This window comes from Antennarius striatus, chromosome 18 (assembly GCF_040054535.1).
Source record: "Antennarius striatus isolate MH-2024 chromosome 18, ASM4005453v1, whole genome shotgun sequence".
Classification (NCBI taxonomy): Eukaryota; Metazoa; Chordata; class Actinopteri; order Lophiiformes; family Antennariidae; genus Antennarius; species Antennarius striatus.
The window spans coordinates 8,442,411-8,458,388 of NC_090793.1; the positions used below are offsets into that span (position 1 = coordinate 8,442,411).

General features: G+C 39.1%; 1 protein-coding gene and 8 non-coding genes across 9 annotated transcripts; 1 reads left to right on the plus strand and 8 right to left on the minus strand.

Annotated features, from left to right (window-relative positions):
- Nucleotides 1-1,912: 1,912 nt before the first annotated feature.
- Nucleotides 1,913-1,987, minus strand: trnaq-uug (transfer RNA glutamine (anticodon UUG)). The gene has a single exon. It is a non-coding gene; the product is annotated as a tRNA-Gln (tRNA).
- Nucleotides 1,988-2,125: 138 nt separating this feature from the next.
- On the minus strand, nt 2,126-2,198 carry trnar-ucg (transfer RNA arginine (anticodon UCG)). The gene has a single exon. It is a non-coding gene; the product is annotated as a tRNA-Arg (tRNA).
- A 138-nt stretch (nt 2,199-2,336) lies between these two features.
- On the minus strand, nt 2,337-2,409 carry trnar-ucg (transfer RNA arginine (anticodon UCG)). The gene has a single exon. It is a non-coding gene; the product is annotated as a tRNA-Arg (tRNA).
- Nucleotides 2,410-2,547: 138 nt separating this feature from the next.
- On the minus strand, nt 2,548-2,620 carry trnar-ucg (transfer RNA arginine (anticodon UCG)). The gene has a single exon. It is a non-coding gene; the product is annotated as a tRNA-Arg (tRNA).
- A 138-nt stretch (nt 2,621-2,758) lies between these two features.
- trnar-ucg (transfer RNA arginine (anticodon UCG)) lies at nt 2,759-2,831 on the minus strand. The gene has a single exon. It is a non-coding gene; the product is annotated as a tRNA-Arg (tRNA).
- A 139-nt stretch (nt 2,832-2,970) lies between these two features.
- Nucleotides 2,971-3,043, minus strand: trnar-ucg (transfer RNA arginine (anticodon UCG)). The gene has a single exon. It is a non-coding gene; the product is annotated as a tRNA-Arg (tRNA).
- A 138-nt stretch (nt 3,044-3,181) lies between these two features.
- trnar-ucg (transfer RNA arginine (anticodon UCG)) lies at nt 3,182-3,254 on the minus strand. Its single transcript has one exon. It is a non-coding gene; the product is annotated as a tRNA-Arg (tRNA).
- Nucleotides 3,255-3,950: 696 nt separating this feature from the next.
- On the minus strand, nt 3,951-4,023 carry trnar-ucg (transfer RNA arginine (anticodon UCG)). The gene has a single exon. It is a non-coding gene; the product is annotated as a tRNA-Arg (tRNA).
- A 1,989-nt stretch (nt 4,024-6,012) lies between these two features.
- mau2 (MAU2 sister chromatid cohesion factor) lies at nt 6,013-9,892 on the plus strand. Its single transcript, XM_068341000.1, is given in 19 exon segments — nt 6,013-6,234; nt 6,306-6,323; nt 6,598-6,645; nt 6,647-6,664; nt 6,767-6,862; nt 6,973-7,067; nt 7,152-7,179; nt 7,281-7,396; nt 7,456-7,552; nt 7,554-7,637; nt 7,750-7,840; nt 7,917-8,018; nt 8,086-8,271; nt 8,303-8,554; nt 8,557-8,576; nt 8,665-8,730; nt 8,732-8,756; nt 8,879-9,006; nt 9,089-9,892. Coding segments are annotated over 19 exon segments (1,767 nt in total). The 3' UTR covers nt 9,164-9,892.
- Nucleotides 9,893-15,978: the final 6,086 nt, after the last annotated feature.

Below are 15,978 nucleotides of genomic sequence, written 5' to 3' on the forward strand. Positions count from 1 at the left end.
ATAGAATATTTTTATGTATTAAAAATATTAAGTTTATTTTTTTATATTTTATGTTTTAAGTTTATTTTTTTCAGACATGTTAATGTAACAGACTTCACACATTCATCACACTTACAACATCAACAACAACATCCGGGGGAAAAAAAGGCTGACGAGTAGAAGCCAATAGGCTTGTGAACTTCCCATGAGAACCATGTATTAACTAACAATAAAGAACAAGATAATTATTGTATGAGAGCCAGGCTCTCACATTAGCAATAAAGAGCAGGATAAATATAATGTGAGAACTATGTTCTCTGACTAAAATTAAAGACTGAGTAACTATAGCGAGAGCACCAGGCTACTATATGGCTGGAGTGTGGGAGTTGTATAATTGTAATTATATAGAGCTGCATTGTGCTGCAAAGTCAAGGTCCACAATTTAAGCCTTTAAGTCTTAAGACTGCCATGCTGAGCTAAAACTGATGATTCGGTAAATAGATTCAGGGGGTTTTCAATGCTAACACTTCTGAACTAGTCATTATAGAAATCGTGTATTTAATGAAAAGTCTGTGTCTGTTTTTCTTTTATGTTTGTCAAAGAAGACCTTGAAAAGTTGCTTAATGATTTTGATGAACTTTTCATAGGTTAGACATGTGTCAGGGAACAATTAGCTGACTTTTGGGGATGACCACTATAGATATACAGTTATAATACGCTGAACAAAAAGGTGTACGCAAGTGTACAGTATATTACCAAGTCATGGTGATGGTCAATACAGACTTAAAGAAAAAATTGACATTTTTTAACCTATTTTCTATTTACTTATTATGTAGGGTGTAAATTGAAAGCACAAATACCTTTGAAAAATGTCCCCTACTGAGCGGTATTTGAAATATATGCAGTTATTGTTCACAAGGAAAAATGAAAAATTATGCATACCTAGCAATACAGTTTGGTGCATGAGATGCAGTCAAACAATAAATAAGCTCTTTACATAGATAGATAGATAGATAGATAGATAGATAGATAGATAGATAGATAGATAGATAGATAGATAGATAGATAGATAGATAGATAGATAGATAGATAGATAGATAGATAGATAGATAGATAGATAGATAAATAGATAGATAGATAGATAGATAGATAGATAGATAGATAGATAGATAGATAGATAGATAGATAGATAGATAGATAGATAGATAGATAGATAGATAGATAGATAGATAGATAGATAGATAGATAGATACTTTAATAATCCCGGAGGAAATTGCACATATCCACTGCTCAAACAAACAAAACAGGACATACCACAAGACATACACCACACTAACATGTAAACAAACCAAGAACTATGACCAGAAAAATTCATTTTCCAGCCCACATGATATAGCGACGAACTATTTCTTTTATTGTTTACAGTAATTTAAACATTTATGAAACCTCCCCATAATATTAAACCACCTTATATCGGTTTTACCTTTCCTCACACTCTTATGGACTGTTTAAAGCACTTTTGTGTTTCATGGAAGTGCGCTGCATTCCATGAGTCTCTGATCGCAGTGCACTTCCACTTCCATTGTCAGTCAATAGCATAAGCATACAGTATCACGTGACTACACGTGAAGCCGGGCATCTTGAAGCGCAAATAAGCAAGGATTACTGCATATACTGTATATATTGTAACACACACGTAAGTGGGCCTGTAGGCATGCAGTGAGAGGTAGGTAGGCGGACAGCTCCTTCTTAGCTGCCTCTGAAGGAGCAACTTGTAAAGGGGATGGCGCCTTGCTCAACAGCGCCTCAGCAGTAGGAGGTGAGCTGACACCTCCCACTGTCAGCTCACACTCCAAGGTGGCCGGGCAGGAGCAGGAATAGAATTTCCGATCTTGGGAACATTGGACGACCCGCTCGACAACTGAGCCACTGCCGACCCCATGAAGGGATTTGAACCCTTAATCTTCTGATCCAAAGTCAGACACCTTATCCATTAGGCCACATGGTCAGTCAAAAGGCTACAATTTTTACAATTTGTTCAAAATTTGGTTCCCTGAAACAAAGTTGCTGTTGATCAGCACAAGAAAAAAGTGAATTTAACCAAGTTAGACAGTTTTGTTTGCATAAATGGTCACAAACACTCATTCAACCATGAAGGGATTCGAACCCTTAATCTTCTGATCCGAAGTCAGACGCCTTATCCATTAGGCCACATGGTCAGTCAAAAGTCTACAATTTTTACAATTTGTTCAAAATTTGGTTCCTTGAGACAAATTTGCTGTTGATCAGCACATGAAAATGGTAGACTTAACCAAGTTAGACAGTTTTGTTTGCATAAATGGTCACCAACATTCATTCAACCATGAAGGGATTTGAACCCTTAATCTTCTGATCCGAAGTCAGACGCCTTATCCATTAGGCCACATGGTCAGTCAAAAGTCTACAATTTTTACAATTTGTTCAAAATTTGGTTCCTTGAGACAAATTTGCTGTTGATCAGCACATGAAAATGGTAGACTTAATCAAGTTAGACAGTTTTGTTTGCATAAATGGTCACCAACATTCATTCAACCATGAAGGGATTCCAACCCTTAATCTTCTGATCCGAAGTCAGACGCCTTATCCATTAGGCCACATGGTCAGTCAATAGTCCACAATTTTTACAATTTGTTCAAAATTTGGTTCCCTGAGACAAATTTGCTGTTGATCAGCACATGAAAAAAGTGAATTTAACCAAGTTAGACAGTTTTGTTTGCATAAATGGTCACCAACATTCATTCAACCATGAAGGGATTTGAACCCTTAATCTTCTGATCCGAAGTCAGACGCCTTATCCATTAGGCCACATGGTCAGTCAATAGTCCACAATTTTTTACAATTTGTTCAAAATTTGGTTCCTTGAGACAAATTTGCTGTTGATCAGCACATGAAAATGGTAGACTTAACCAAGTTAGACAGTTTTGTTTGCATAAATGGTCACCAACATTCATTCAACCATGAAGGGATTTGAACCCTTAATCTTCTGATCCGAAGTCAGACGCCTTATCCATTAGGCCACATGGTCAGTCAATAGTCCACAATTTTTACAATTTGTTCAAAATTTGGTTCCCTGAGACAAATTTGTTGTTGATCAGCACAAGAAAAAAGTGAATTTAACCAAGTTAGACAGTTTTGTTTGCATAAATGGTCACAAACACTCATTCAACCATGAAGGGATTCGAACCCTTAATCTTCTAATCCGAAGTCAGACGCCTTATCCATTAGGCCACATGGTCAGTCAAAAGTCTACAATTTTTACAATTTGTTCAAAATTTGGTTCCTTGAGACAAATTTGCTGTTGATCAGCACATGAAAATGGTAGACTTAATCAAGTTAGACAGTTTTGTTTGCATAAATGGTCACCAACATTCATTCAACCATGAAGGGATTCGAACCCTTAATCTTCTGATCTGAAGTCAGATGCCTTTGGAATCTTTATAATTTGTTCAAAACTTGGTTCCCCCCCCAAAAAATTGTTGTTAATAAGTACAAGAAAACATATGAATAGGAATATGAAAACATAAGTTTTTGTTTTCAAAAGCATGAACAAGCATGAAGACACATGCAACACATTTTTTGTAACCATGCCAGTGAATATGTCAAATTCACTGGCATGGTTAAATGGTACTGGTTAATGGTTAATGGTACACTCCCAGTTCCTCTGCAGTGATTTCATATTGATATATACGACTCATTTTTTGGACAAATTTGGATAGATTAAACATTAGGACCAGTGAATATGCAACTTCAGGGTTAGATGGAGGCAATTGATTCGCTTTGGCGACTCCTGAAGGGAAAAGCTGAAAGGAAAAGAAGAGGGAAAGGATAATTTCTCCAAGTGGATTACTAAAGTGCATTTCTTTCTTCTTGTGCATAAGACAACATTACAGTCCATTTCTCAGTGACTGCTCAGACAATACTGATGTTTCACTTGACCATGAAGGGACTCCAACCCTCAATCTTCTGATCCGAAGTCAAACGCCTTATCCATTAGGCCACATGGTCAGTTAAAAGGTTACAGTTTTTACAATTTCTTCAAAGTTTGGTTCCCTGAGACAAATTTGTTGATCAGCAGAATAAAACAAGTATTTAGACAGTTTTGTTTGCATAAATGGGCACCAATATGTTTAGCTTTGACAGAAGCTGAGACCACAGTGTAGGATGATGTGACCATGGAGTGGCATGTAGATGGTGTATAGGACAAAGAACTGACTCTTGTCAGATACGTTTGTATCTGACAAGGGATGGAGCTGGAACCATTATCATAACAGACTGTTTTCTGTGGGGGAGGTAGAAATGAAACCAGGTCATAACTGCACCAGTCACGCTGAAGTACTGGGTAAGATGGGTCAAGAGGATGAAGCAGGAAATTACATTGAAAACATTGCAGAGTTCCAGAAGGATGAGGATATTGATACAGCTGGAGTCTGTAGTGAAGAGGTGTTCAGTATTGATTTTGATGTAGGTAGTCTAAGTACTGTGGTGGGGTCTGAGTCCAGATTGGAAGGCTTCATAGAGATTATGTTTAGACTTAACCAAGACTTTATCTAAGGGAGTGGGCATGGGGTCTATCAGGCAGGTGTTGTTCTTTTGACTAGCTGAGATGCTCGGAGTTAATTTTGTCATCAGTGGAAATAAGCAAAAAGGAATCTGACAAATTAACAACTTTTATCATGCAGTGTTACTGAAGACTGGGTGGTGTTAATACCCACCGTTCTCTCTGCTGGAGAAACTCATCACATTGATAGTGAACATTCCTCCAGTATGTTGCCTCAACTCAAAATACTGGAGTTGAGGCAACAGATTTGTTCATGTGAACATCTGTAGGAATATGAAAGCATACGATTAGGACCAGTAGTACTGTCGGCCAGTGAATATTTAACTTTGGAATTATGCGCACCACCAGGCCCGGTATTGCTTCATGCAACTTGTCTTGTGCACAAGAAAATAAATTCTATTGCTCCATGACTGTAGACATTTTCATTCAACCATGAAGGGACTTGAACCCTTAATCTTCTGATCTGAAGTCAGACACCTTATCCATTAGGCCACATGGTCAGTCAAACACTTACAGTTTCTACAATTTGTACAAAACTTGGTTCCTTGAAACAAATTTATTAAGTATGCTGTGTGTGTGTGTGTGTGTGTGTGTGTGTGTGTGTGTGTGTGTGTGTGTGTGTGTGTGTGTGTGTGTGTGTGTGTGTGTGTGTGTGTGTGTGTGTGTGTGTGTGTGTGTGTGTGTGTGCGTGTGTGTGCATGTTCGTGTGTTTCAATTTATTAAGTTTATGGACCAGCTTGGTCCATAAACAGTCCGAGTCAGTAACAACACCTCCAGCACCATCACGCTGAACAGGGGAGCCCCCCAAGGATGTGTACTGAGCCCCCTCCTCTTCACTCTGCTGACCCTCAACTGCACACCAACTTTCAGTTCCAACCTCTTCATAGAGTTTTCAGACAACACGACTGTGTTGGGTCTCATCAACAACAAGAACAATAAGAAATATGAAAACATAGATTTGCAACAACAAAAAAACAACAACAACAACAGCAACTCTTGTTTCTTCATTATATTAATTTGCTTTGTGCACAACTTAACATCAAAAACCGTTTCTCTTTGATGGGTCAAACAATGCTGGTGACATCAACTATTAAGGGACTCAAACTCATCTGAAGTCAGACACCCTGTGTTTTGTCTTGTCTTGTGCTGTCCTGTCCTACCCTACCCTACACTACCTACCATGCCCTACCCTACCATGACCTACCCTACCCTACCCTACCTAAACTACCCTACCATGACCTACCCTACCCTACCCTACCCGTCTGTAGAGTTTACCTAATTCCACTAGGTGACAGTATTACAACACTTGGGTTACAAGTTCTAGTCAAAGCTCATAGAAGAAGAAGGATGAGGTAGAAACAGAGTGGAAGTTGTGTGTGTGTGAGTCCGGACGTGTGTCCAGATGTGAGTCCATTCATTTTTGCCCGAGTCTCGGGATGGCAGCGAACCCGGACACCCTGGAGCGCTGGTACCTCGCCCTGCTGGGCTTTGCGGAACACTTCTGCACGTCGAGTCCGCCGAAGATCCGTCTGCAGGCGGTGTTTCAGTTCAAGCCGCCCCCCCCCCGGGTCGAGGCTCCGACTCACCTGCAGCTGGGTTCGGTTCTGTACCGACACACGAAGAACAGCGATCTGGCGCAGACTCACCTGGAGAAGGCGGTGAGCAGAACTCCGGTTCACCGACCGTCAGTGTGAAGCACTAACAGTCTGCTCCATTTGTCTCCCCACAGTGGTTCATATCCAGGCAAGTATCCTTTTTATTAAGTCTTACCTTTAATTTTCATTTCATGTTAAATAATAAATAAATGTATTTTATCTATGGATGGATCCACATGTCGCTGTTTACCAGCACCATCGAATTTTAAAACAACTCTACCAAACTATAAAGTTATTCCTGCTTGGTATGGTTTTGTCAAACAGCTGATAAATACTCGTTTTTGAGGGCTTTCTATAGTTTTTGTCCCTTTCTATGTATCTATATGTTTACTTTGGTGATAATCCTTGATCCTGATTTTTACTCAGATCTCTCAATTTGAAGATGTCAAGTTTGAAGCAGCGATTATCCTGTCAAGAGTTCTACTGTCAGCAGGTGGGTGCAAATCTCATGCAAAAACAAGAAACTGTGTGTTGCGTCTGCGTGGTTGTTTTCCATCATCTTATGAACTTGCTTTTTTTTCTTCTTTTTTTCAAGAACTTGGTCGACTCTGTGAAACCAGTGTTGCGGAAGGCCATCCAGATTTCTCAGCAAACTCCTTATTGGCACTGCAGACTGCTTTTTCAACTGGCAGTAAGACATATATATATATATATATATATATATATATATATATACACACAAATATCCTTGTATTTGATGATTTTAAATCACTTTCAATTTACATGTGTGCTCTCTCCCAGCAATTGCATGCATTGGAGAAGGACCTGGTATCTGCCTGTGATCTCCTGGGAGTCGGAGCGGAGTATGCGAGAGTCATGGGCGCTGAGTACACGAGGTAAACAGATCCAATGTAAGATAAGACAGCGCTCATGCTTCAGACTTCACTATCTCACAAGTTTCTTGTTCTTTTTCCCTCTAGAGCTCTGTTTCTACTCAGTAAAGGAATGGTAAGATGGGATATTTCTCTTATTTAAGGCATTACAAATCATTTGTGTTGTTTCCTGAGCATGCAGCTCTCTAAACTGCACATGCATGTGCGGCTCCGCAGCTGCTGCTGATGGAGCGTAAGCTGAGCGAGGTGCACCCTCTGCTGACGCTGTGTGGGACCATTGTAGAGAACTGGCAAGGAAACCACATTCAGAAGGAGTCCCTCCGGCTGGAATAGCTCTAAAATTACATATCAAGAGCTGAATGACATTATTAATAACATATGCTGCACAAAGCTACACATAATTGCAATCTCTGACTTGGGTTCAGGTCAAGAGCGTGAAGCCGTGTCTGAAGCAGCTCCAGCAGTGCATCCAGACCATTTCCACTCTCCCAAGATGATGAGATCCTTCCCACCAATCCAGCAGCTCTGTTCCATTGGCTGCCCAAAGAGCACATGTGTGTGCTCGTGTACCTGGTGAGATTCACCACAAACACGCTCAGGCGTTGTAAAAATGAACGTATTAGCGTGAATGTGGATGAAGGAGCTGCACCACTGTGTCTTATTCTGTTGTTGTTATTGTTTACAGGTGACAGTGATGCACCACATGCAGGCAGGCTACTTGGAGAAGGCTCAGAAATACACAGACAAAGCTCTTATGCAGCTGGAGAAGCTGAAGAGTAAGTGTGCTGGGACCTTTTCACTGCTTTTGACGGTGACCTTGAACACACTCTGGTCCGCTGGTATGTGTTAAAGTGCTGGACAGCAGTCCCATCCTGTCCACGTTTCAAGTCATCCTGCTGGAGCATATCATCATGTGCCGGCTGGTCACTGGACACAAAGCCATGGCGTTACAAGATTTAAACCGTTCATCCAGAAGCTTTTTGGTTGTGATGTCAGATTGTGACGGATCTTCTCTCCTTTTAGATTTCTCAGGTTTGTCAGCTCTGCCAACAGTCGCCCAGGCTCTTTACGAATCACGCTGCCCAGCTTCATACGCTGCTGGTAAGAAGATAGGACCCTGAACATCAAGATTCAAGGATGCCGACTAAACCATGAATGAAACAGAATATTTGAATCCTTTATGAAATATCCTCAATTGAAAATTTATGTCTCCTAATCCTGACATTTTTTTTCATAAGATTTTTTTTACCCTAACAGTTTGCTGAAAATTAAACATTTTCAGCAAACTTCTCGTCTCGCTTACATCAGCCTTTTTTTTTAATACCAGACACGTCATGTCTGTTCTCTCTCTTGTACCAAATCAGGGTCTCTACTGTATCTAATCATGTAAACCTGTACCAACAGAAGATTTCTACGGGAGACCCTGAAGATGTCTAACGCTGAGGATTTAAACAGGCTGACCGCCTGTTCACTGGTCCTGTTAGGCCACATTTTGTCCTGGGCAACCACAGGGTGAGTGTCCGTATGACCACGCCTCATCTGCATGAGAACACACATGCAGAATAATCTAATGCTTTGTCTGGTTCTCTATTTTTTTAAGGAAAGTAACAACATTGTGGTTCCTGCAATGCAGCTGGCCAGCAAAATCCCAGACATGTCCGTGCAGCCTCTGGTCCTCCGCACTGCTCAAAGGTACAGTAAGTCACAGCTGGGAAGGGGAGAGTTATGTTTTCACCTGTGTCCATTTGATGACTGGTTGGTTGTCCGGGGTTACGAACAAGCATATCCAAACTCACTACTTTTTTTCCCAGTAGACCTGAACAAAGCTTGTGGAAACACCATAGATGCCATCGAGGTGGCCCAGATGCATCAGAACTTTTCCCAGCAACTCCTGCAGGACCACATCGCAGCCTGTAGCCTCCCTGAGCACAACCTGATCAGTGTAAGCAGGGCGTCTCTCAGTAAACAGAGAGCCACTCCACTCTGTCTGGGTTATGGAAGTAATAACTATGCATGTCTTCCAGTGGACCGTAGGCCTCCCCCCTGTGCAATTCCAGCCTCAGAACGGACCTGCGGCCAGCCTGGCGAGCCTTTTCTGAGAACAAAAACCCAGCCTCACAGGACAAGCGAGAAGCCGGACAGAGACTGCAGGGAAAAACAAAGGGTGAGAGGAAGAGGAGGCATAATGATTAAGGTGCATTCTGCCACGTGGCACTCCTCCTTTCGCTGTATTCCTTCATTAATCCGAGGCACCGGCATCATGAATAGATTAAAGTAGTTGACGCTTTGTTGAAAGCATTTTGGTATCATGAGCTCACGTTTAGAAGAGAAGGTCTTCGTGAGATTTAGATTCACTGGTATATAGAATATACAGACACAGCATGTTTTGATCATGCTGTTCCATGTTAAGCAGAAGATTTGTATAGCCCAGTCTTACAAATCCGTCATGGAGGATTTTCTTTTTTTTACTTGGAATGAGAAAAGAATGGAGAACTTGTAATGGTTGTTTTGTTCTGATGCACATTAATAGTTTGGATACATTTAGATACAGTTTGTACCACGAAACCTCTAGATCAGCATTAGAAGCAGTTGATCTGCTCCCTGACTTCACGTGACCCTGTAGAGTTTTACTATTTTACCTCACTGCAGCAGAAGTTTTTCACATACTGTGGTAATTTAGCATGAAGTCAAGAAAACAACAACAATATTAAGATTGACTGTTACTTCTTTGCACAAATGTTCTATGCTGGAACTCACTTTTTATATTTTCCCATGTATTTTTTTTTCTTCTGCTCTGTATTCCTGTTGTACTGAATTCTTCCAGAAGGTGGCAGCACTTATCTGTAAATTATTTTATTGTCTTCAGGCCTCCAAAAATATTTATGCTTGTATCTTTGAATTTAAGTATTTTTGTCATGTTTGATGTTTCCATCAAAGTTAATCACACTGATTTAAGGTAAAGCATCACATATAACACAGCGTCACTTGAAGTTAATATAAGTTAATGAAGTAACATGAGTGTGATTCATGACAGGAGACTGAGTTACTTTAAAATTCATTATCTTCCTTAAATAATTATGCTTTAATTATGTTAAAGCTTCCTTTGACTTTTTATGTAAGAGGTGAAGTTTCACGCTAAATGATTTATGAGATGGAATTCTTACTTGTATTTAAAGTATTCAAAGTGGGCTTTTTTCTGATTTGCTTTTTTCTTTGTTGCTTTTCATAAAATTTTAATATATCAATATATTTTCATTCAATGGTAAAAATTACAATTTATTTATTGTTTATGTGCTTTATTATTTTAATTAACAACATTTTTTATTCTGTTTTGGTCATCTGCAACATAACAGTGTGGATGCCAGTTTTCATGTGAACATTTTATAGTATGTTATGAACCCAGTGTCTGCTTGGAGTGTCCTTCATTGTCATTTTAACGGTGCTTAACATCCATTTTTGTCACTTTTGATGAATTAAAAAGAAATAAAGTTCAGTTGATTTGTATCTTTCTGCATAAGCCTTTAAGATAAGATAATGGAAAAAGTTGGCAAAAGAAATAATTATGGCATCAAACCGTTCAAGTCACATGATCAAACTGTTGATCGTAAAGAAGCGTGTAGGAAAGGTTTTCACATGACTGAGTAGCGATGTTGTGTTTCATAGAGATGACTATTGATTTGTCGCTGATCATTCAGTCTACTTTCAGAACCACCCTTCTACTGCACATTACACCACACAGTTTCAAATCCCTGTGTGTACTTTTTTTTATATATGTATTTATTGCTAAAGCATTTAAAAATCTAAAACCAATGGTGTTGTGTTGAGAGAAGTCAACACGAAAAGTGCCTACTCTATGTATCCTGTCCTAAGTAAGTTGTTTAAAAGATTAAAAATAGATTAAAACACTTGTTTGATAGTTGTAAAACTGGTTGAAAGATATACAAGAAACACTATCATGTGATGCAAATCCACAGTAATGAGCAGGCCAATATCAAACAGCTGAATGTTGTTAGGTTGGTTTACACTCTGCATTGAAATGGCTGTTCTAGTTATTAGTGCGTTGTATTCAGATCACAGCTTGTTACTACAGGTGAGTGACCATTAGTCTGTTGTTTTACGATCTTTTTGGTCGATTTTAACTTTTTTTTTTAACTTTAATCTATATTTATTTTTTGTTCCTGTTCAGAAACATCTTCATACATGTACCTTTATAAATTAAATTTATCATTATTAGTAGTTTTCTCATGAAAGACCTAGTCATTTACTGTACTCACTGTTGTTATGAAAAAAAGCATGACATGTGTGTCTAAACCTTTGCAGTCTGTGATGCGTATGAACGTCATCAGTGTTCATCATTATGTTTCCAATCATATCGACTGACATCAAACTGTCTGAGGTTGTCCTACCCTTGAAAGGATTTGGAGTCATATGAGTGAAGCAAAACAGAGGGAAAGTCATAGAAGTGCAGTATGACAATATTTAAACCTCAATATGCTGAGAGGAAAACAAGACGTTTGTTGTTTGAACACAATCCCTCAGGTCAAGTGTGAGATCATTTGGGGTAGAAGCAGTTGATTTGATTATCTACTTGGGAGAGGCCTGCTTGGATTCTGGTTTGTGATTATCCTGCTGGACTTTATTCTCCAGCTACCAGCCTCAGTGACAGAATGAGGATTTTGTTTACACCAGTTTAATCTGATTGAAAAACAAAAAAGGCATTCCACAAATGCATCATCTTTTGAAGAAAAAAAAAAGTCCAGGATGCTTTAAAGGTTAAAAAAAAGAAAGAATACACCAGGTTATAATTCACTTAATTGCACATTATAGACTTTTTCTCTCGAAAAATCAATCATGAATTTATTATCAAATAAATATATGCTAATAAACATATATAAAATCGAATTTTAATAGATTCTTCGCAAATTCAAATAAACCCGTGTATGTTGTAATAAAATAAAATCGGTCCCCTGAATTTTTACGTGTCAAATATCTCTAATCTTCTTCAAAAACATTTTGGGACCGTCTGGGTTATTTATAATGTTTGCGCCTCCTCGGTATTTAGCGGACATCGAGAAAGCGCACGTTCATTATTTCTATAAAAACTTATAGTTTATCAAAGTATAATATTCTACTGTCCGTATGTCACTGCTCACGTCGGCTTCTGCCGGGAAACCACGTCTTCTTAAAAGGAAGAGAGAAGTGAAAAGTTTTGGGACGCCGTGAGTGTCTTGGACGCAGCTGAGTGGAGCCATTTCCTGCCAAATAGTGAGCCGTCCTAATCGTGACTGCAGCAGCTACTTCCTGCATTGTTACAGTACTTAATGAGGATTAAGTTGAGGCTGTCATGTCGTAAGAGGCGGCCATTAGGCCTAGTCGACGTGGAGACAGGGAGAGAGAGCAGAATGGCTGAATGACCTCTGTGTGATTTCACCACCTGGACTGGTATCATCAAAATGGAATTAAATCTGAGAAAGAAAAAAAAAAAAAATCTGAAAGAAAAAAATTCTCAATTGATCACTGCAGTTCAATGATAATTTTGAAAAATAATATTTGCAGCTCTGAACTAGATGAGATGGAAACTGACAGAATTATGTCATCTAGATTATATATTTAAAACAAAGACTATATATTTTCTCTACAGCCAGGCATCATCCCCGGGTGTTCTTCCTACTGCTTTACATTTGATAATAGATCTTGTCATACAATATCTCATTCAGTTCCAGCACTTTCAAACAAATCTGATCAGATACCAAAAAGAAACTACGACGCTGTTTCCAATCAAAGATTCTTCATTTATTAAACATTTTCCTTCATATTTATCGGCATTAAAGTTTAAATACTGTAAAGTCTTATCTACAAAGCCAGCAATAATAGTCAAAATTAATGGAACCAGTTTGATTCACTGACAAATAAAAATGTGTTTTACTAAAATCAGCCAAATTAATCTGTAATAAAAATCATTCATTATGTATCATTTATCAATCATTTTTATCCACACTTATAAAGATAATGGAAGTCAGTTCTATCACAACTTACCAAAGGGAAATATCCCACTTCCTACTGGATGGATCACAGTGAAAGGTTAAAAAACTAATCATTGTCCTCAGAGGATGAATCTCAATGATTCTCTGACTTGTCCTCTGGTGCCACCACATGACATCCATATGTTTATTCATGTACAATTTATTGACAGCCAGTAAATGGATCACAATGGGGCGCACCCCGAAGTCGCGACCCTTCACTCTGCCTCCCCATGTACTAACAATTCTACTAACCGCATGCCTACAGGCCCCTAGTGTGTTGTGCTTGTTCGGGGGCCTGCACACAACTTTGTATGCATGGTTTGACATATATACGTATGTAAAGAGTGTAAAGATAATTTTCCCGTAGGGGATCAATAAAGTTGACTTTCTTTCTTTTGTCTTTCTTTCAATAAAATATGGTATAAACATTTTTTCTCCCCAGAGGATAGATCACCATGTCTTCTGGAATGTTTTCATTTATCTGTTATAATGTCTTACATTATTGACGACCTCTTCTATTGTCATGTTTTGGATCATGGCCTCCATTGGGGTCTCCATGCAACAGTCTGAAACTGTGGCATAAACTTGTCACACTATAAATATATTAAATATATTTATTGATGACTAGGTCCATAGGAATTGTGATGTTTTTTAGCGCTCTTATTATTTTTTTCCTTTGCGCAGGATGGTTATAAGAGAATAGGTCCTTGGTATTACCCTTATATTACATTCACACAAGACAGACTGTAGCCTCAGGAGATGAAGAGGTAGGATACGAGGAGAGAAACAATCAGACCTGATGACGCAGCATCATCTAGAGAAAGCTTTATTGTCATTTAAAGAACACAATGATGCTGACAAAGCACTCAAACACCCCACCCCCTACCTGTTAGAGAATAACAACTCCTGCCCATTACAGTCTCTCTGGACGACTGCTCTCAGATCACAGGATCACAGCGCATATAGTGTATTTACAGCGCATATAGTGTATTTACATATACAGTACATATACAGTACTGTTTGTGCATTTGGTTCTGTTCACAGTCACTCTTTGAAGGTCTTGCTATGAAAAATGACAGCAGCTGGATCATTTATGGAAGCATTACTGGAACTACGGGTGTAATAACTCTGTGTCTGTGTGGGCTCCAGGTTTTCATGTATGGATCTGATTTTAAATGCAAGTGTAGTTTACTGGTCATTACTCCAGCCTCTCACTTACTGTAAGACCAAACCAGTAGCAATTCTAGACTTTGAGGTTAGTCAAAGAAGGCCAGCACCATCAGTAGAGGAAGCACTTGTAGCTTCGCTCCTCGAGCTTTCCAGACATAATTACCTCTGTTATTTCTCTCGTTTCCTCATTGGAGAAAATAAAGTTGTATTGGTTGTAAATAACCTCCATCTTTGAGACCCTGGTGGGGTTACTGGAGCTGACAGCGTTTACAAAAAGAGGTCATCTGGTGTAAATCAGATCATCTCTTTAACAGAGACTGGCTTGTTGTCCTTGTTGGAGACAAGAGAACTCTATGTGAAATGGAAAGTGACCCTTCTGCTTTAGGTTTATTTGTGAATTGGTTTGATTGATGGTTTACATTTTAATGAGCAGTTAAGTCAAGCATGCTGCCAACGTAGGTCATCAAGGGACTTCCTACGATGCTGACGCTGGGATTTTTATGTGATGCTGATGCGTCAGGCGTGATGCAGCTCTCTGATGAGAGCCTACATGTTAACAGGAGGCTGAGGTTGCTTGTGTGACACTGAATTTTTAGTCCGGGGACAATCATTGAATGCTGTTCAGCTTCTTGACTTCCTTTTGACTCGGTTGATCAGTAATGAGGCTCTCTGGTGCAAAAAGGCTGTTGTGACCTTACTAACCTCTAACCTTCCACCATCCACATACTAAGTTGTACATGGCTCCAGGTTCACTGCATGTGTTTTATGTAAATACATTATTAACAAATGTGAACCAAAATAGAATGGTAAACTACAGAGTCCTTCTGTAATACAGCATTATGTCATTATTGATGAATTGAAGACCCACCCTACTTTGATATTGTATTTAAATTGTGCTAATTCCTGTTAAATCTGAAGAAAACTCAATTCTGAGCTACAAGGGACTCTAACTAGAGCACATACCTTCACAAACACTCAACAATTTCTTTTATTGAAATCCTAATTACCACAAAACACACAGCATGACTCACTACGCTCGTCTTCAGGGTTCTGTCAAAGTAAAGTTCATCCAGATCAACGCCACAATTCAACAACAGTTCACCATTTTATTTTTGGGACACGGCCCAATCCTGTAAACCTCTGGCATAGTTTGTGCACAATTTATTTAAAACAAACAAAAAAGCCCCATCTCACAATGTTTAAGAAAGAGCCTGAAATTCATGGATCTAATCTTTTATTCAAATCCAGTCCAAAGTTTGTTGATTTGCTGACTGCGTGCCCCACCCTTCAGCCCCATCTGACACATAGATTATATGTACTTGAAAAAATTGGTCAAATAATCTTCATCTCAAAAGACAAAAACTCCTGAACAAAGCCCTCTATGCAGAGCTGCTCAAAGAGGTTCTTCCTAACCCATTTTAGAAGTTTTATCAGAGTCCATCTGGTAATTTATGTCTTAAACATACATAGTGAAGAAGAAGAAGATGAAGTCTTATCAAACAATGCTAATCCTAGATCCACCTATCCATCCAGAGCTAATCTGAACTGTAATGAGTTCTTCCCCGTCATGTGACCAAACCTTCCAACAAGTTTAAAGAAAAACCTTCAAGTAGTTTTTGTGCAAACCTACTAGCAAAAAAACAAAATCATCCCCCATTTTGAAGAAGTAAACAACAACACAATAAACTGGATCTTCTGAAGCCCCCTCTGGGCAACCAAAC